This window comes from Ixodes scapularis, unplaced genomic scaffold (genome assembly GCF_016920785.2).
Source record: "Ixodes scapularis isolate PalLabHiFi unplaced genomic scaffold, ASM1692078v2 PGA_scaffold1__304_contigs__length_218370807, whole genome shotgun sequence".
Lineage (NCBI taxonomy): Eukaryota > Metazoa > Arthropoda > Arachnida > Ixodida > Ixodidae > Ixodes > Ixodes scapularis.
Genome location: NW_024609846.1, coordinates 46,828,926 through 46,849,193, shown reverse-complemented (window position 1 = coordinate 46,849,193; position 20,268 = coordinate 46,828,926). Strand labels below are relative to the sequence as shown.

Below are 20,268 nucleotides of genomic sequence, written 5' to 3'. Positions count from 1 at the left end.
TTCTAGCACAATATTTATGTTTCTGTGGTTGTGCTGCTACCTGCGTCGTGTTGAAACAAAGAAATGAGCTCCAGAATTTGGTTTCCGTACCCATTTAAAGCGTGCTCGTGATACACTCGACTCCTGGATAAATTCGAACTTGTCTCGATCATTCTGGTGAACCCGGAAAACTCAAGCGTAGGTCGAGTTAACAGCGCATTTGAGACCATCCGAAGCTCCCCGCAAGCAGCATCGTAAATTATGGGCAACCTCGAGTCAGAGTTTATTGACACGTGCCCCATTGTTTCCCCGCCCCATTGTCGATAAGAGATTTATCGACATTTTTCTGATTTGGACATATTGTCACGAAGGACAAGTGATGAGACGATAATAACTGAACTAAACGTTTAATGGGGCGAACTTGTGCCCAGAAAGAAAACAAAGAACAGAAGAAAGCAGAGCGTCCCCATGCCTCTGCTCGTGCGGGCAAGCGCGTGCAATTGCAACCTTGCCAAAGCTTTGTTAAAGGGTCGATGAAGGCAATTTCTGACATCTTTTTGGCAATTGAACTGTGTTCCAGGCACGTCTCAGGCCACGTTGCCCAAACTCCAGCCGAAACCCGCGCTTCTGTGCCGCGCAAATCAATTAAACAGACGCGGTAATAATCGCACCGGGATCGAATGGGGCGACGCGCCGAGAGTTGCGGGAGAAGCCAGGAGAAGCGGAGCTCACGTGACCGATGCGGGGCCAAGATGCGCGACGTCACAAGAGACGCGTCAGCGATTGGTCGAAACGAGAGACACGCCCTCGGTCACGATTTCGTTGGCGATTTTTAGAAATACTGTTCTAATTTCCGCTTGAATAACCACGAAAAGTATAAATGAGACCGGAAATTATTAGTAAACCTAAATAAAGCAGCATAATTGTTTTTTTCTTTGCTATGCTGGACGCGAAACGGGCAAAGAGCAACTATAAGCAAACTTAAAGGGGCCCTGCAAGCACTTTTTACTTTTTTTTAATTGGCACCGAACATGAGCGCACTGACCGTAGTAACTGAATGAAACTTTTCTTTTCTGGAATTTCGCTTTATATTAAAAATTATAGGCAAATTAAAATTACAAAAACAAGCAAAAAATAACTTCCCGCATGACGTCCTTGGTTGCTTGAGTGGCCGCGAACTAGAGGAGGGATAGTGAGCACAGCGAGCGCTCACGGCCGCCGCACTCCGTGTCGACGGCGCGAGAGGGCGCCACTAAAGCGTGTTCTGGATAGGTTGTATGCAGCGGGCAGCTAGAGCGGCTCTCATTGCATTTGCTGCGCGATTAAACACACATTCGGCATGACACTTCATTGGCCACAAACGACAACAAACACGGGGTAAAGATCGGTTCAGAATGGGAGCCACTTCGCGCTGCCATACCGCGAAACGGCCAAACCACAAGACAAAGCTGCTCGCTGAAGGCCTTCGGAACGCTCGGAGCCAGTCGGATCCTCCAGTCCGTAAACGACCGCAGCGGCGCCGCGTACATCCGGGACCTTTCCGTGTCGGCGCCTGATCCCACTACCCCTTTCTAATATGCGCCGCCTTTTCCACCGCTTGGTGGTGGGTATGTCGACGGGCCATTTCTTGTTTCCGTACTTTATAAACTGCATTTGTTTCTTTTCTGACCTAAAATACTGAACGAAAACTACTTTTATGAATAATTGAAGCGGTTCGCGCCACTTATATTTTGTGTTTCGACTAAAAAAAACCTTTTAGCGGTTCTTACCAGTAGTAAGCCCAGGACCTAAAACGTCACATTTCGCGCGCTTTCGGTACCGCGGGTCGCCCTCGTCGGCGGAGGAGGTTTCCGCGTCGTCCGGTTAAAATATGATGCAGTGATATTTAGTTACTCTCTCCGTGCCCGCTGGCTTGCCCGAACCCCAAGAGACGTGGAAACCGCAAAAAAGGTAGACGCTTAAATATGAATGCAGGGCCCCTTTAATAAAAAAAAAAAAAAAAAAAAAAAAAGAACACGGTATTGGAAGGATTTTGCAAAATGGTAATCATGCCACATTTGTGCGCTGTAGATGGCTGTTCTAACGGCCGACTGAAGACCAGCATTCGTTCGGGCGACGCTAGTTTTCACGTGTGTGTTGCTGTTCGTGTTCTTTGACGACGAAAAGAGGACGTCCGACTTTGGTGAAAACCAAAAATGGCGCTGTTTATTTTCTCCTTTTTGTGGAGCGTCCCCGCGGAGGAACCGGTTCCCGGAACGGCCGGATAGCTGCCGCTTTCCCCCCGGCATCTCCCCCGCGTCCCTGTTCGGAGCCTGCGGGCCGCTCGTTGCCAGCTGGGCGGTCTCCGTCGGGTGATGGCGGAGGCCGCCGCAGACGTACTCCCGTTCCGTTTTTGTTGGGTCACTGAACGGAAGCTCGAACTCGCTCGCGACAGCGGCATTGCCGTCCATGTTGACAGATTCCACAAAACGACCGCGCCACCGCGCTGCTAGAACCCACCGCGATAACCCGAGTCTTGATCTCTTAAATACTACCGATACTGACTATTCACAGTTGACGTCACTCCCTACGTCACCTCCGTTTTCGGAGGCCCAGAAACGAGAATGGAGATTGTTCACTTTCGGTTTCTTTACTTCTTTCTTAGGCACAGAAATACGCGTCACAAATGTCTACAAAAATTGGGCAGCATGCTATGTTCCCAAGAAGCATAAAAACACCATTTGAAAAAATTAAATAAAATTGTCTTCATTGTCCCTTTAAGGCGCACTCTGCAGGTGCTCGCACGCATGGACACCAGTCGGGCGCCGTGCTTACAATATTCTATTTGACAGATACATGCTAACCTTTTGCCACATGTTTTAAACTTTTCCTAAGTATGTCCCCCTACCCCAATGAGGCCATTGCGCCACCCTTTTGAAAATAAAGTTAATCATCATCATCATATTGGTGTATAGCTCAAGAGAGCGCAACACGAGAGCGCCGACGGGAGGGCACGAGACACTTGAGCGCCGCGACAGGGGCGCGTGTCACCAGACCGCATGTGCGCGCTCTGGAAAGTTTCGAGTGTGCTATTCGCGTTTATAGAGCTACCCAAGGGGTCACTGCTCAATCAGAAAGGCAGCGTTTAAGGGGTTGAGCTCTGCAAGTTTATCGGAATTCTTGGGACAGTCCTTAATGCGAAATCGGGCCAGTGTATTTTTGTGTCTTTTTCTTTAATCGTTTCCCTCTCCTTCCCCTTTCCCTCTTGCGACTTTCTGTCCGGCTCACTCCTTTTCGGCATCGTGACGACTCGTCCCGCCACTGCAAACGTTTGGCAACAGCTGCCTTATAAAATGTTATCTAGAGAGAGAGGAGATACACTCCCTCCATCGGAATCTACGTAGCAGACGGCTAGAGGGGGATATCCGCCACCCAACGCACTCACAAAGGTGTCATTTAATGAAGTACCGAGCTCAGTATAAAACAAAAAAACACGAATCTCATAATACATATGACGTAGGCAGCGCAATGTTCCATGCGAGACTTGTTGCCCGCAAAAGTAGCAGTCCGTTGAATTGGTGCATGCCGTAGATTTTTGACCAGTTTAATATAGATTTAAATATTTACATCGTAATTAGGCAGTTGCGGCATTCCTCGCCCTCACTAGGGAAAGTGCAGAGTTTAAAAAATCTAAATTAGAGCGGAGTTTTATGCTTATATACAATATACATTAAGAGAGACGCTGCGCCTGCGTTTGGATGCGGGCTTGCTGTGGCGGCCTGTCGTAAAGAGAAGTTCCATCTTTTATATTACAGTCGTAGCTGCAGTGAGACGATCAGTGTTAGTTACAGTGCGTACAGATGAACTTTAGGTTTCCTGCAGGTAAATACACCGAAAGGGGTGTGTCGCGTACTCGGGACGCAATTATTATTATTTTTTTTTTTTGAGGTTGAGGAGAAAGAGTTGTTGCATCCGTTTTATATTTAATGGGATCAGGTAAGCGGTTTGTTCCAGGCAGTAGAACATTTTCTGCTCCTCTCGATATTAAATTATTAATCTATCGAAAAAAAACAACAGTACGGCTCAACTTGGAGAAAACAGTGAAGTGCATCGTCATTAACAAACCCTTCCGCTTCGAGCACGTTAGCGGTACTCAAATTCATTTTTCCCAAACCAAGATTACCGCCTTGTTTTGGCATCTGGAGGCTCGCCTCGTCCAAATGTTTACTTGTATCGACTTGATGAATTTTTCTTTTCGCTTTGTCTTTGGGATGAATGACACCGAGCGTGTAAGTCTTGCTGAAGGGCCATTCCAGCTTTGAATCGTTGACGCCTGGATGAATACGCATATACAGCCCTAATGTCATCTGCCCCTCCTCTTTTCTCAGCCTGATAAAGATGCCCACATTATAGCCAAATACATACTGTAAGGGGCTGAAAGCGTTATTCGGTGCGTCTAATGCACTCTTTTTTAAGTCTTCCCAGCCTTGAAAGTACCAGTGAAATTTCATGGGTCCGCAATATCTAAGTACGTACTCGGATAGACCATTCATGAGTTCTTCGCTTTGTGCACGTAATTCCTGAGCCACGTGTGTCTTCATTGTGTCTTCAATGGCAGCTTTTAGTTCTTTGTTTGCTGCAGCAAAACTTTTAGTTTCGATTCGGTCCAACTGCTCGGAAAGTCTCGACGATTGAGATTCCAACTGCTCTTTGGTGTTTCTGGCTGCTTCCCTCCCATCTTCCCGGGACTGTTCCAGAGAGCTGTTCAGACCGGAGAGATGGTCAGAGATCTTGAGCGTTGCGTCCTTCAGTTCCTTGCTTGTGTTGTTGTCCAATGTTCGGACTTCCTCAAGCCACTGGTTCAGGCTGGTTTGAAGAAAAGAGAGATTTTCGGATATCTTGAACATCTCTCTTTTCAGTTCACTGCTTGTAATTTCTAAATGATCATAATTCACGTTTATATAATACGGAATGGGCACGGGTGTAGTGGACGCAGAACTGCAGCCGCCTTTACAGTGACCCACGAGCTCAGTCCTTAGCACTGGTGATTGGCACCTGGGGCAAGGCACGACGTGAAACGAGCACTGCTTGTAGTGATCCACGAGTCTGGAAGCTTGACCGATGAAGTCGCAACCATTGGGTGCATTGACGCAGGCTACCTGTGAAAAAAAGAGAGTTGAAGACATATGTAATTATAACCTGAAAAAAAGAAAGGACGGAACAAGGAGCCAATATCCAAATTGGAGACCGGAGGGAAGCTGATAAAGTTTGGGGACTTGTTCACATTGATTGCTGAAAACCATGAGGAAAATATAAGAAAAAATATATATATCTTATGTGTTGTAAAAAAAATAGGGTAAATACTTGGCATGCAATGTTTCTTGTATGGAATAAAAGTGGGCTATAAAAGTGTTGCGTGTTTTTGGACAAATCCGATAAAGTCCTGAAACAAAAACAAAACAAAACACTCCACGGTAAAAGTTTTTTGAATTCGAATATATCCTAAAAATTCCAAAGTTAAAGGTCACGGAAGCCAAAAAAAAAAAGTTCACTTTTTTAAGAGTAAGTTTGGTCAAAGCAGAGGTTCAGCGGTCATCACGAGAGGCCTTCTCAGATTCCTTCAAAATCTTGTAGTGTCGACAAAAGAACGTTCGTCGCCTATCCCGTGAGGGTTCCGTCAGGACAAAGGGGCGTTGTAATTCTTTGTCACAAAATAAACCACTGTTTTGTTTTACATATTGAACTTGGAGGAAGGACGGGTTGTCATTTCATAACTGTGAATGCTATCGACTATTAAGGCTCGTTCCCACAGTTGCGTTGGAGTGCGACTGCATCCAGTTACGTCTTGTTAAGACTGTTTACGTCGAGCTGTTCCTATAGCGACCCTTGCGACGAGCCATTGGAGAGGCGCTGGGCGGCACGACGCGAAGCAGTGCAACGCAGTCGACGCAAATGTGTGAACGAGATTTACATGTCATAAGAGGGACAGTTGAGGCTTCTATCTCACCACTCCGCTCCGCGCAACTCCAGGGAGAAGAGGTAGAATTGAATGAAAAGAAAAATAGCCCTCTACCGGCCACATGAAGGAGCTCATTGATTTTAATGTGCCTTTTTCAAGTTTTGTCGTGGGACAGTTACTAGTACTACTAATGCCAAAAGCGCCAATTCTACATGGTGCACTTGGTTACTTATAAATCTAGGGCTGAGTTGTACCCGCGATTAATATATATCTTTATTTTTTTAATTTTGAAAGTTTGGACACATAGCAACACTATACTCCTTACTTCGGAGAATTGAGAATCAAACAAAAATAGACTTCGATATACTTTTACTTTCAGGTTTGTCATGAGACAGTTACCCTAATATCCCGAGAGTTGCCCTACTTACGACAGGTAACCCACCCCTATTTTTGGCTTCATTCGCTATTTTCTTTTAAACACCGAAAGATAGCCCACTCCTAGAAATCGCTGTGTTCGGATCAATGATGGCCTTGTTGTAAATGCGTCTAGTTAGCTATAGCGGGATTTAAGCGAATAGTGCTGACTGGGAAGTACAGTCATATTTGCTTCATTGCCCCTTGCCGGCATAACAAGTGACAAAAACACATGATGTAAAAAAAAGCAATTTTTAAACTTTTCTTAAACACGCACCGAAAGTTTGCCCACTACTAATTTTCACCCAATTTTTTCTTGGTTTTAGGTGGGCTATCCCCCAAGAGTTTACGGTAGTACTACTAATGGCAAGGGTGCCAATGTCACGTGGTACACGTTCTTCCTTATAAGTCTAGGGAGAACTTATATTTTTATTTTCAATTTTGAACATTAGAAAATATAGCAAAAATTAACTCCCTATTTCGGAGAATTGGGAATCTAGCAAAAATAAACTCCGTTAAAGTCCAACTATTGGGCACTAAATAAATTCCAAAAAACACCCCCAGAATTTCGCGAGAAATAAACTCCGAAAACACGCAATCCTAGCCATAAAAAAAGACAAAAATATTCAAGATTGAAGTACCTTGTAAAGTTTCGATACTATATCTATAATTGCTGCAACTTTTGGTTTGGGTTTACTTACCGTACGCTTCAGCATATAACCTCCTGAGATGTCAAGGTGAACAATGTTATCATCGTCAAAGGGTTCTTCATCCAGTGGACAAGTACTACCTCGCCTCTGGGACTCCTCGTGACATTCCAAGCAGAGCGTGTGCTCACAGGGCAATCTGAGAACATTTCTCGACACCAGGCCACACAGGGAGCATGCATTGTGTGCAGCGGAGGACTCTTCGAAGTACAGGGGCCTCCAATCCAGAGTGTCCGAGAATCCGGATATGAAGATGGGCCTCATCTTCAAAAGGTCAAGATATCCAGTCACAGTTGTTTTTTGCCCGACGACTGGAAGTAACCTGGAAAATGAAGGGACCTTGACCTTAGAACCAATAGGGCCTACTGCGCGGGGAAATGGTGGGAACGCCCCCGACATGCAGCTCGTGCATGGACCTCCAACATGGGGTCAGTATAGATAACCTTAATGGGGCTCCAAGGGCCTTGAGACAACACGGAAGAAGTGCATGAAGAACGGGTGACCTCCATGGTGGAATGGGTCTTTACCCCACCTTCCAGATAAACAAGGCAACACTGTACGCACGGTTGTGTATTTTATTCTCGAATCTGGCTTAGAAATGCACATATCCATCCCCGCACCCCCATATCGGGAAACTAGGGCTGCCATGAACTCCTTCCCCTACCTCCATCCCCCTAAGAAAAAACGTTTTTAGTACTACTACTTGATAATATTCTGAGAGAGTGAAAATGGTGTAATACAATATGTTGTAATTACCGGAACCGCACACAGCACAACTTTATTGTCGACTATATTATAGGTGTTTGATACAAAATATATTTTGGCATAGTGTAAGGAAGCTAAGGTTTGAACATGATATATGGCCGAAAACAATCGGTTGCAAAATTATATTTTAAATCTCAGGCCGGCCTATCGTTGTAATTTCTTCTTGCTCCCATAACGACGCATGCAGCTCCCAAAGAATATCGCACACTGTATTGAGAGGCACGACAGGTAACCTGCTGCTTGATAAAAGGGCTTCACTGCCCTATCATGACTGTATAAGAATTCACGGGCGGCCATAGCTGTGTGCGCGACTGCTGAGCGCGTGTTGATGGCTATAGCTTCCAGGGTTCTTTTGCAACGTGCATTCCACACCGTCAAAATGGCCGGTCTTAGCAGCGTATTAATGGGGGCTCGTTCTGAGCATGCGCTCTAGACACCACCCAAAAATACTGCGCCCAGTGAATACTCCTTATACACATAGCTTTTGCAGTTCAGCGACGCATCGAACAGACACTGCGAAAGTACAAACAAACATAATGGTCAATGTGTTGTGCGCGAGCGAGGGTTGTGCGGCGACCTGACTGCGAACGCGCGGGGATGGATGATGCTGGTGATCGCGTGACGGATGGAGTGCTGCCGGGCCAGCAAAAAGAAAGCGAAGAAAGTGGCGGTGACGACAGCGGTGTGGCCTGGAGCTTTAGAAGAGACAAGGAGAAGAAGAAGAAGACGAAGTGAGGTGTGTGACGACGGAGCTCGGAAAAAAAGCCGGTGGCGGTGTGCGAGGTTGACGGCCGTGGTTCCCGGGCTTGAAGCAAAATTCGTCGGGCGCCCAGACCGGGAGTTCCAGGTTTCCTGCAAACCCCCCTGCGCCATCCCACTAGCCTGCCCCTATACCGAGACGGATGGAGAACGCACCAAGGCATCGCTGGCGTCCAGTCCAGGACGGCGTTCGTTCCCGCACGTCAGCATCGAGCTCCCTCATCAGAAGGCGCCTTCACCTCACAAGGACTGATCAGCGCGGAACCTCATCTCCAGCAACCACTCCCCGGTGATCACTCTTTGGGAACTTCTACAGCGTATGTATTGTGTGCCTTCATCGCATCCTTTCATTTTTTTTATTTCATTATAGTGCGTTGTTCGTTGTGAAAAAAATGACTTCGCCTTTTCTAACAATTGGAACCAGTTCTTAGTGGTGAAACACTCGAAGACTAGAACCATGAAAACAACAGTTATCATCCCCATTTTTAGTCTCGTGCCTCATAATATTTAGGTCACTCATTATCATATCTTCCATCAGTAATTATTTGAATAGGTCATGGAGTGGACACTGATTTATAGAAAAGCCGAATTTTTTGTTTTCCCCCATACTTTTTTTTGTGGGTTCTCACAAATGTGTTTTCTGCCTGAAAATTATTTTTCGCCTATTTTTGAGCAGAGGTATTTACGCCATCTTTCTCACTTGGTTTCTGTATTTCTTAGTGTTGTGACTTTGTTCTACCCCAGTTTCAGGGTTTAATATCATGTTCGTAATTATTGTTACTGTTTTTACTCCCGATCACTTTTTAGTACGTCATTTTTTCGCCTTTAGCGTGTCCGACTAAGAGCTACTGTATCGTCCAGATAGTATCCCCCTTCAATGGGTTATCCTTTTTCGTGCGAGGAGATCGTTATGTGTTTGTTTTTAGCCTCACATTGTTAGGCAAAAGAGAAAACTGTTACCGATGCTATTTGAAAACTAAAGGTAGGTCGTTTGCCTTTTTCTTACCTTCTTTTTCTTTCTGAAACTGACTGATATCTGGTAGATCAAAATGTTTTAAGGCACTAAATTCTGGAAAACCTTGACGGCTGTCTGTGTAATGAATACCTACACTGCTAGCAAGTCCCGTGTATTTGGTGAATATTTGGGGTGAAAAACATGCTATTTACACAAATTACCATAAATTTACACGTTGAGTAACGGATAATTCGTTCAAAAATCATGCGAGGTTGTAAAAAACGTGTTTTCGTTCGGTCATACACGCATAACCGTGTAGCCGACCTCGAAAACACGCACCACCGCCGGCGACGACCGCAGCATTGCCGGCTACCGAAGCACCGGAACGCTTGGGGACACACCTAGAAAGGACCGTGGAGTCAAATTCCGCGGAAAGGAACATGTCTCGGAGACAGATAAGCACCAAAAGCAATTACGCCATGTCGCGAGACGGGGCGAACCCCGCGCTTACCGTGCGTGCTGGCTGCCATTGTTTGTGGTCGACAATGGCAATGCGGCTTCCCTTATGTCGCCCTTGTTTGTGTTTATATTAGGGGTCTTGATAATTGTTTATCACACACCAAAAATAAAGTTAGGCGTATAATTACTCGTTCTAAACAGTTACAATGGCTATAAAAAGCGTGCCATTGATCTGAACACGCGACATTGCAGTTGGTTTCGTTTTGGCTTCAACCCTTCCAACTGCAAGCGAAGGTGCCGCCGCTTCCCATGCATCCTCCTCAGAATTTACGGCGCTCCGTGGTGTCCAGTGTTGCTGCATCTGTATTTCATCTTTAAGTTAGAGCTGACAGAGAAAATTTGGCCACGGCGTAACGCCGATGTAAGCTGGAAGCTAGAACCGGTTTGCTTTCGTTGTTTTTTATTTGGTCGGAGAAAATCTGGCAACAACGCACGTTTAACATGGCGCCGGTATTGCCGGTATTCTTTTGGTTGGACAAGAAGGTTGGAAGGTGCTCGGTTTGCGAGCACATGTAGCGAAGACGTGACCGGAGACGTGCCCCTGTAATGTTCCCGGACGACGGAAAGCATCATTCGCAATCGTCGTGTGTGCTTGGAAAGTGAAGGGTGTCACAGGGTCCACGAGTGCGCAACCACAAGCCAAGGGTCACGACAGCGCTGCTTTTACTTCGGCGATCTCGTTCTGTTTGGTGCAACGCGGCGATGCGACAAAGAGCTGAAGTGTCCGTGGTGTGTGGTGCGGTGCTTGGAGGTAAAAGCCACACTAACACGGAGCGCGAATTGGTTGCTGTGGGTTTAGTCCGTCGTAATCAGCTGATCCGGTCCAGCTGGTCCGGGAGGACGCAGCAAGCGTTTTTAAAAGTAAATCTTCCCTCGTTCTGTTTCAAAATGTGGAAGTATACCGACGCATACCGTGAGTAAAAAGCTGTGGGCGTTTTCAACAAAATTACGTCGTTTAAATTGAACAATGGACTCCGGATTGTTGTCCTAGATCTGCCGTTTTTATGCTTCGTGTTGGACTGCGTTTGCACAGCGACGCACACAGCTCGAGTAGATGACTCGGTCCTGCAAACGACCGGTAACAGAATTTCAGGGAAACTTAAGTCACCACTGATATTTTCCTTTAAATCTCGTGCGAGTTTGTTGCGCTCATTATGCGGTGTGAATAAATTGGGGCAAGATTTCCTACCTGCCCACAGATGCATGAACTGAGACCATTTTTTGCGTGGTGAACATAGTGCTTTTTCTTTGTTTTGGAAAGGCGCTGGTGCATTTACTATGGTACAATCACTTGAGAGTTGAGAAATTGGAGAGAGCGAGCAAGCTTTCCCAACTTTGTCTGTTTTCTATGGCACTGCCCTGTTTCAGTTTCAGTAGGCATATCTAAAAGCGGGTACAAACTGCTCTAAAGCAGGTAAAAAACAGAAGAAGCTTAGGACGGTGCGGACTCCGTGTTTCGCGTTTTTCGTAAGGTGACTGGGTAAATGCTTTTGCAAGGTATGCGGAGTATGCAAGCGATTTTGTTATGCCTGTCGTTTGCGTCTCTCCAGTAAAACGAATAAGATGATCTACAAAGGCGCAATCACAAGCCAAGATTTACGATAGCAGTGCGTTTGCTTCGGTGGTCCGTGTAGTTGTATTTTACTCTGCTCTCTGCAACACCGTGCCATGACGAAGAGCTGGGACGGTCACGGTTAGTGCTGGCCTCCCCGTTGACAGAAACCCGCATCGCCCGCGTCGGCACCGAGTGCGCTTGGGCTGTTGATGCTCACAAGCCACGAATGCTTTCATCCGTGGCTTGTTGCCAGCTGATCCTGCTGCTAAACGGTGAGGAAGCGGCGATAGTGACCTCTGAAGTGAATGTAGATCCCCGTTCATTCAGTTATTCGGTGTCAAAGTGTGGAAGATGTCCAACGTGTACTGAGGGCGGGAACTACGAGCGTTTTGCCTTGCTTTTATAACCGGAACCAGAGCAACGAGATAACTGCCTTGCGTACCTAAAAATGACGGAAGCAAAACGTTTCAACAGGTCGAATACGTCACCGGGGATGTAGGCGAGACGGTGTACACTGTTAAAACGCTTGCAGTATCCACGAGTGGTACCAGGAAAGCGACGTCAGCAGAGAAGGAGCTCGCCATGCAGCATAATGCAGTGCTACGGGCCCGTGTATATTCAAAGTTCGGAATGGTAACAGCGTGGCAGTATAAAAAACAAAATGACGCATTAGCGCCCCGCACTAGTGATCACGAATAACACCGGCCACGAACTCCCGAGCCCCACCGCTCCACTCAACACCGACACGACAGACGACAACAAACTGCATCAACACGACCCAAAGGTGAAGGCGTCTGCTCCTGTACTGCAACTAGCGGAAGTGAAGTGTTGAGCACATGTCCTTCACAAGAATATATAAAAAAATGCTTTGCGCAAGCATCATTTCCGTTTATTATTAATTATACAATGATAAAATCTTAATAATTAAAAAAAAATCTGATTCAAGCTAGTCGGACTGCTCATAACACTGGTCTAGCATAAAAATAACAAAAATTTGAATTTCTTCATGACCGGTTTAGGATTTATTGTCAATACATCGTTATCTTTCGCAACGGACTAACATTATAGATTTTGCCTCCATACTTTTTAAATGCAAAGAGTTCTTACATACGGCTGTCCATTGCGCCGTGTTTTGTGTCTTCTTCTATAAATCTGTAACGGTCAGCGACTAAATAGCTCACCCGCACATGCCAAGCTTATATACGCCGCGGGGAGAGAGCATGTTAAGTAGGAAGTGTCGGGCGCAGTGTCGGGTGTTGTGTGTGTGTATATGTCGGTGATGTGTAATGCGTGGTATTGGTGCTGTGTGTGATGTATGTAAGGGTTGTGTCTACTTGTGATCAGTCGTAGGCTCGTAGCATATTAACAAACTTTTTTATAGACTGCTAGAAATCCCGCTAGGTGGCGGAAGTTACCGCCCGATTTCAAATAGTTTGCTCGAGTTATTTGTCCATTTAAGTTCGCTTTTCTGTCTAGCGGCTCGATCGTAGCTACCGTCGCCGCCGACCGCCGACGACGCACGTACGTATTTTTGCGCGTAGCTACGTCCGCCGCTTGGAGACTGTTTAGTGTGTATAAAAGACATCGAAGGAGAACAAACGCCGTCCTGTGTGCTTTCCATTCAGCCGAAAGGCGCGCGGCTTGCTGGGCTCGTCCCTCGCCTGTTCTCGGCTGCTGGCCGCCATGTTTTATGAGCACGCTCAGCCAACACGCTGAACCGTGCTTAGCGGAAGAAAAACACGGTGTATCGTGTTAAGTTTACACAGCACCTCATGTGTAGACGAAAAACACAGATGGCTGCGTGTAAAACAAACACGTTTCGACGTGTCCGCTGTGGGACAACGGTTTACACGTATGGGCGTGTTATTTTTGCTAACAGTGTAGGTTGACTGGATGCAAGGGAAGTCGGTTAGTTTTATCATGATAAAACATTAGGTATGTTCGAATCGGCCAGAAAGTTCTTATTTAGTTCTGTCCGAGTTCAAAGGAAAGCAGGAGTCGTGCAGCGGCGGCGCAGAACCAGTGCAGCCGCCGCGCTAGGACTGGCGCTGTGATCGGCTTTCCGAGCGAAAGCGCAGGGTGTCGTCTGCATCTGTTGGCTCTTGTTTCTCCACGCCACGTTGTATGCTACATTTAATTAGTCGCGGTTTGATGAGACCATTCGTGTTTTCTTATTTTTAAAGTATAATAACCGAATCTTGTCTGTGAATATTTTTTTTTTCGAGTGTACTAAAAACGTTTTCTGCACGAAATGTTTCTGTCAGCAGTTTTAATGGACGTTCGGTTCCGGTAGTTTCCGTAAGCGTTCGTGTCCTTCACATTCATTTAGTCAATAGTGTGTTCACTCCAAGTCTCTCGAATTTCGCATTCTGACGATAGGCTCGCGGCATCAGGATGATTCTGCGTCGGGAGTCACTGGCGGCAGCGCGCGGTCGGTAGCGATCATCTCGAAGACAAAGGCCTGACGATAGCGTTTTGGCCAAGAGAGTTATAGACCGTAACTTTGGCGTCAAGCTGAAGCGTGTATTGTGATTTTCAAGAAAGACCAGCGTGGAACTACCAAGCCAATGCCGATTCTCGGCGTTTTTCTCTGGCCCGTTAGTGGGCGTCCACAGATACCAGCGGACAAAACATGCAGTATTATGCTCAGCTAGGGGCATGAGAGGGCCAATGTACTAAATCTCAGACCTCTACAATGTATCGGAGTCGTCAGTATGCATCCAAGAGCAACTGAAGTGGGAACTATCGCGAGTGCAATACTTTTCCCGTGTCTGTAACGAAGAATATCAACACTTTGAATCTCCACATAGCCTCAAAACGAAACAATTTACGTGAGCCAATATTTCAACACTTACCACAGGGAGCCAAACCTACACGAGCAGGTGCCTAAAACTGTTTCAGAATATCATAACCAATCAAATTCCTACCCTCGGTTATAATCTAAATTCCGCTTCCACCGCGGGTACGTTATTATCATAAATGAGAGAAACGCAACCTCCATATCGGCGTTATTGTTACACATCGCAGACATTTAAGCAACAGCTGCGAAAAATGGCATCATGAGCAGAGACCACGGTGGCAGAGACGGACGAGGAGTGTCGTCTGCTATCGTCGTCTGCTATCGTCGTCAGCTGTCGTCGTCTGCTATCGTCGTCTGCTATCGTCGTCTGCTATCGTCGTCTGCTCTTGTCGTATGCTTCTGCACCGACGCTGAACTGTCTCCTGAGCCGATGCAAGATATTGAGGAACTGCAGGTATGAACTCATTCAGAACTGAGATGAATCGAACGCGCCAGTGCAGCGGCCGTACAACTTCCGGTTGAATCGAATGCACCAGTTCCTGCACTGCTGAACTAGTTCAGCCGGTTCAGGTGAATCGAACAGACCTATTGTTAAGACAATTTCCCATTCACTGTTAAGCCTAGTTCACATGCAGCGGTTTTGGCCCTAAAGCGGCGCGATTTCTGCCGCCGCGGCGCTCGTGCCACTGAATTGCTGGTGCTGGCCAGAGCGCCGCGACGGCATAAATCGCGCCGCTCCAGGGCCAAAACCGCTGCGTGTGAACTAGGCTTTAGGCTGAGACTTGAAGCTTCGCCTTCAGCGCGAGCTCGCTGGCTTCCGCAGTGCTTTGGTTGCGCGTGCCTGCGCGTTCCCACGTGTGTTAGCAAGGGCTGGAAGCTCGCGCTGAAGGCAAAGCTTCTAGTCTCAACTTGAGAGTGAACGGAAGATAAGTTTGGACTCTCGCTCGCCGCAAACTTAGAAATCTGTTTTCTTGAGATTCATAGACAATGCCGATTGATTTCGCTTCGAGTAAGCCAGCCCTAATTAGTGGGCAATGATGTAGGAATGTTGCATCAAAGTGACCTACAAGTTTAACATAGTATGGGATGGAGCGGAAACAGTGCCCTGAAATGAGATTTGCTGGTTGTGATGCCCTTCTATAATAATAATAATAATAATAATAATATGTTTTATTTTCCGTCAAAAGTGTATAACGGAGGGAGACCGAGGAAAAAAGCTGCAAGATGCAGCTTGACAGGTCCTCGGCCCCCCATCCTTACATTTGGCAGCAGTGGCACAAAAAACAAAATAAAAAAATACAAAAAAATTCATGTAAAAGAATGTTCACAGAAAAAGAATACATACACGCAAAGCACAGTTCAAATCAAGAAAGTAAGGTAATATTTATGTTAGTATTGTCTAAAAGGTAAATATCATACATTTGCTACACAGTCATATTAGAAGAAAAGAATGCTCGAAGGTCTTTAAATGACATGGTATGAGGGTTGATGTTTTCGGTGTGGAGAAGGTTAAGTAGTCTAGGTAGTGTACATGATGTCATTTGCTCGCCATATGTTGTTTTGTATTTTTGTAGCATCCAGTACTCCGTGTTACGGGTGGGATATGCGGTCACTCTTGCTGTTAGGGACACAAGTTCCAGAAATTTATGAGCATTTTTTTCTACATGTGATTTATAGGTTATACACAGTCAATATTGATAGAGACACATTGCAGGCATCAGACTCAGGCTTTTAAAAAGAGGCTTATTCTCTTTTAATGTGAAAGAATTAACTGTCTTATGGAGCGAGCCGACGTCATCAGCTTTGAAACCATGCAAAATGGCACCTTAATTAAACCACGCGCAAACCTAACCAACGGCACCTTTTACACTTCGGTCCCATTGGCTGACGCGCGTAGACGAGGCTCCCATTGGCCACTGCGCGTTAGTTTGTGTGATGTCATTCTGACTGTGTTATGGCACTGTTGCGTGATCACTGATCACCGGGTTCGCTCGCCTCTTATCTATTGTACGGCGCGTGGCAATATATACGGCGCATGGATTAAACCAGTGGTTCTCAAATAGGGGTCTGCGGACACCTTAGGGTCCGCGAAGGCATTCTAGGGATCCGCGAATCCCTGCTTCATCAGTCAAGCCCAGCAATAAAAGTTGTCTTTTTTCAGGTCCAGAAGAAATCTTTCAGTTTTTGGGCGAGTTTTCTTGTATGTCAATAAAAGAGGTCTACTTCACACTATCCCTTAGTTATATTCCTTAGTTATATCCATTTATTAAATCAATATTATATTTAGCCTATACCTTTCCTCTCTTCTGACCACGAACGGGGTCCTCCATCATCTCCGCCGATCCACAAGGGGTCCGCGAAACATAGATGGTTGAGAACCACTGGATTAAACCAAGGGGTTTGTTCTGCTGGGAACTACGTTGCTGTCTGTTTCTTGCTCACCCCACTAGGCACACGACAGTTTGAACGATCGCTCACTCTATGGCGCTGCGTGTCCGCGAGGCAGGGGTTCCACCGTTCTACGCCCAAGGTCAGCGTGTTGTTCTTCGCAGATTAGAGAAGGGAGCGAAGAGCGGCGTGCGTGCTTTCGCATTACAGCTCATAAGAAGTGTTTAGAATACCTCAAGCCTTTCTTTTTTTAATGAAATGCACATTTCACACTTGTTGATTTATGAAAAGTAGTAGTCTTCATGCCTTAGAAAAGGAAAACACAGAGTTAGTCTTAATAATTGAAACATACACACTACTTCAGGCATCTAAAGCTCTTTCAAGACAGAAAACCGCGTATGTCCAGCCTACAAGGTTGCAACTTCGAAATAGTATACTCTTAACACAGCTGATCACCACTGTACGGTGAAGTTTGTCGGTAGTACAGGGTGTCCAAAAAAAATTTCCGTCTTTTTTTTTTTTCCTAGCAAAAAGAATCTAGGCATCGCCGAAGGGTCATTCTCCAACCAAAGATAGTAAGTAGTACTAGAGGTTCGAACGAGATGCCAAAGTTTCAGCACGAACCGATGTCTTATTCAAAGGTTATAAGTGATTTTCTGAAAAGTTCAATGGAAAAATGGCAGCCGACGGAGCTCCTAAATACATGGAGCTCTATGGCGCCAGAAACTGAAAAAGGGCAGAAGATGGGCCCCATTTTCCCATTGAATTTTTCATAAAGTCACGTATAACCTTGAATAAGATATCGGAGCGGGCTGTGCGGAGAATGAGCGTTCTGCGATGCATAGTTTTTTTTTTTTTTTTTTACGCTGAAAAAAAAAAACAAGCAAAAAGCTTGTAATATTTTTTGAACACCCTGTACAATCAGTACTATCCTGTTTTTTACTAAATATGAAAAATTAAACACAAGAACACCAATGCCGCGCAGAAGCCATAAAAAGCAATAGGCTAATCTTTGGTTGTTATAGGTATACCCCGTCTGTCAACGAGCGAAGAGCAGTCTGATAAAATATTAAGTGGAAAACAATTCTGTCAACGAGCGAAGAGCAGTCGGATAAAATATTAAGGGGAAAACAATTCTCTGGGCCAGGACCCTTTCCAGAAGTCCTCGCCAACGCCTGTCCGCCATTGCTTGATCAGATGTTCCCAGAAAGCACTGGACACGAGGACTGCGCCCACATTAGGCGAGGAGTCGGATCCATTCACGCGCTTTGTGTCTAAGAAATGTCGACCTCCAATGTTGCTCAATGTACTTTTGTATAGGGTCTATTCATTCAGTCACTGTCAGTAGCGCCTCTCAACCTGTAGCGGATTTGTATATTTCCCGCAATGTGCAAGTTAAAAAATATATATATATATATATTTACCCCCCCTTTCCCTTCCCCTCCCCCCCTTTTTCGGTCAAAAACAAAATTTACTAAAATCGTGTCTCGCGTCGTTCCTTAGGACATAACGGATATAGTGATCGGAAACTACCTCTTTTTTGCATTGCCCACGTAAGTAGACCTTAACTTCTTTCTCCTGTTTTTGATGTACCTTTCTCTGTCGGTGCATCGCATAGGACTGCGTCCACTTATGTACATTTTTGTTTTTGAAGTGTGAACCGTATTTTTGTTAATTTAGGCTGCATCAACAGTTACAACAAAATAGGGACGGTAAAGCTCCCGCCGCCGCCCTGCTCTTTTCTTTTGGCTGTCCGAAGGCGGCGTGAAGCGTGGTGGCGTAGGCTGCAGCGACTCTGCCGACCGTACAAAGAGGGGCGACATTTACAAATATATATCAATTTTTTTTTTTCAAACAGCCCTTTATAGGGAGGTGCGGCTTATAAACCTATCAGTTGCTCCAACTGATAGGCCGAAGAATACTGTAGTTTCAGGCAAATCGTTTTTTACAAGACATAAAATACTTCGAACTACGTACGACTCTACGTACGTGGAGTACATACCTGCGACCTTGGGATCCGCAAAGCCAGGACGTTGAGATAGAACTGACACCCACTGCAGCTCACCTTTATCTCATGCACTGGCTGCGTTCCCGCAGTTATTTTTGTAAGCAGCGATATCAGAAAAGTGGAAAGTCGCGTGATGCGGCCCATACGTCTGATTTATCACCTGCTTGTTCTTTAGTAATCTATATCCGTTTTTATGCCGCTACATTTATCTTCACATCTTCTAAAAACATCTCCGAGAACTATTGTACTGTTATACTAAAAGAAAAAGCTCCAAAGGTAAATATCTCAAAGCACGTTGACTAAACGCCAACGCGACAGCTCCCGCTGTCAATCACTGCACATTTAGAGTGGTCGTTTGCAAACATTTGTGTAATTTTTAAAAAGCTTTTCTTTTCAAACGTCTATCGAGCAACATCGATGGTCGCCATTTCTTGGGCACAAAGCGCCTGATTGGATCCGAATCTTCACCAAACGCTGACGCTGCCCTCCTGTCCAATACGGGTGTTGTATAGTTTCTGGCCTGGGTGGAACCCAAAAAAAAGGGTCCCTCCCCTCAAAAGGGATTAGAGGGGATTATTTCCCTGGACTGCCGCCCCTGGGAAGGGATTAGCATGGATTATGCTCGGACCACTTCTTTGCATAAACCCGAGGCAATCGTCGCGCTCTGATAGGACGTTCGACGCGGAGCTTTGTTAGACGCCTAAGATTATATTAGAGAGAAAGGGAAGTGCACGCGTGGATAGACTGAGTGACGGGGGGCCATGGGGTCTTCAAGAAAGCCGGGTGGCCACATGGTGGATACGCTGGAAAGGCGGCTTGTCTTGTTTTGGATCGGCAGGACCACTTTGCTACTTCGAGCAGCGAACGGCCGCTAAATTAACCGCTGATGCTACCGTGAGCTAGGATCGCCTCATAACGACTCCGTGAAACTTGGATTGTCTTGGATTGGCAGAAACACTCTGCTACTTCGAGCAGCGAGCGGCCGCGAAATTAACCGCTGATGCCGAGTGGTTTTTGTGACGACTCGTCAATGTCTCTTCAACCTGCAAAATGCGGTTTGTTTGCTTCGCTTTTCTACGAGCGTACCGATTTTGCGAAGCAAGGTTCGTTTCTCGGGCTTTGCGTAATCAGGATAAATCGTGTTCTTTTCAATACGCGTCGAGTACGTTGCACCGACTCACCCGTGAACCGCGCGCCCGAAAACCACGGGAGGCAATGTAACCGAACGCCTCGCGGACCCCAGAACCGCGCGAGACGGCAGAGCCCGCCGAGGAGCCTCTTTGCTCTCCTACTTCTGCGTGTTTTCTTGTACTATGTCGACTTTGCGGAGTAAGAAAAACGAGGGGAAAATAAAAGTGAAGGGCAACCACACGCGCGTCTCTTCGTTTTATTATTTGTGTCCCCGTCTCGGATTAAAAATGAGTCGTTCTCCCTCTATACTCCGTTTCAGCTTATATTGTACCGCAGAGAAGGCCAGAAGC

The 20,268-nt window shown here is 46.1% G+C and overlaps 1 protein-coding gene across 1 annotated transcript; it reads right to left on the bottom strand.

Annotated features, from left to right (window-relative positions):
- Positions 1-3,380: 3,380 nt before the first annotated feature.
- Positions 3,381-18,865, bottom strand: LOC115323576 (TNF receptor-associated factor 4-like). Its single transcript, XM_040207992.1, has 3 exons — positions 18,782-18,865; positions 7,033-7,360; positions 3,381-5,117 (listed from the first exon to the last, which is right to left on the bottom strand). Exons 2-3 carry the CDS (start codon positions 7,300-7,302, stop codon positions 4,011-4,013), a joined length of 1,377 nt encoding a protein of 458 aa, XP_040063926.1. The 5' UTR covers positions 7,303-7,360; positions 18,782-18,865; the 3' UTR covers positions 3,381-4,010.
- Positions 18,866-20,268: the final 1,403 nt, after the last annotated feature.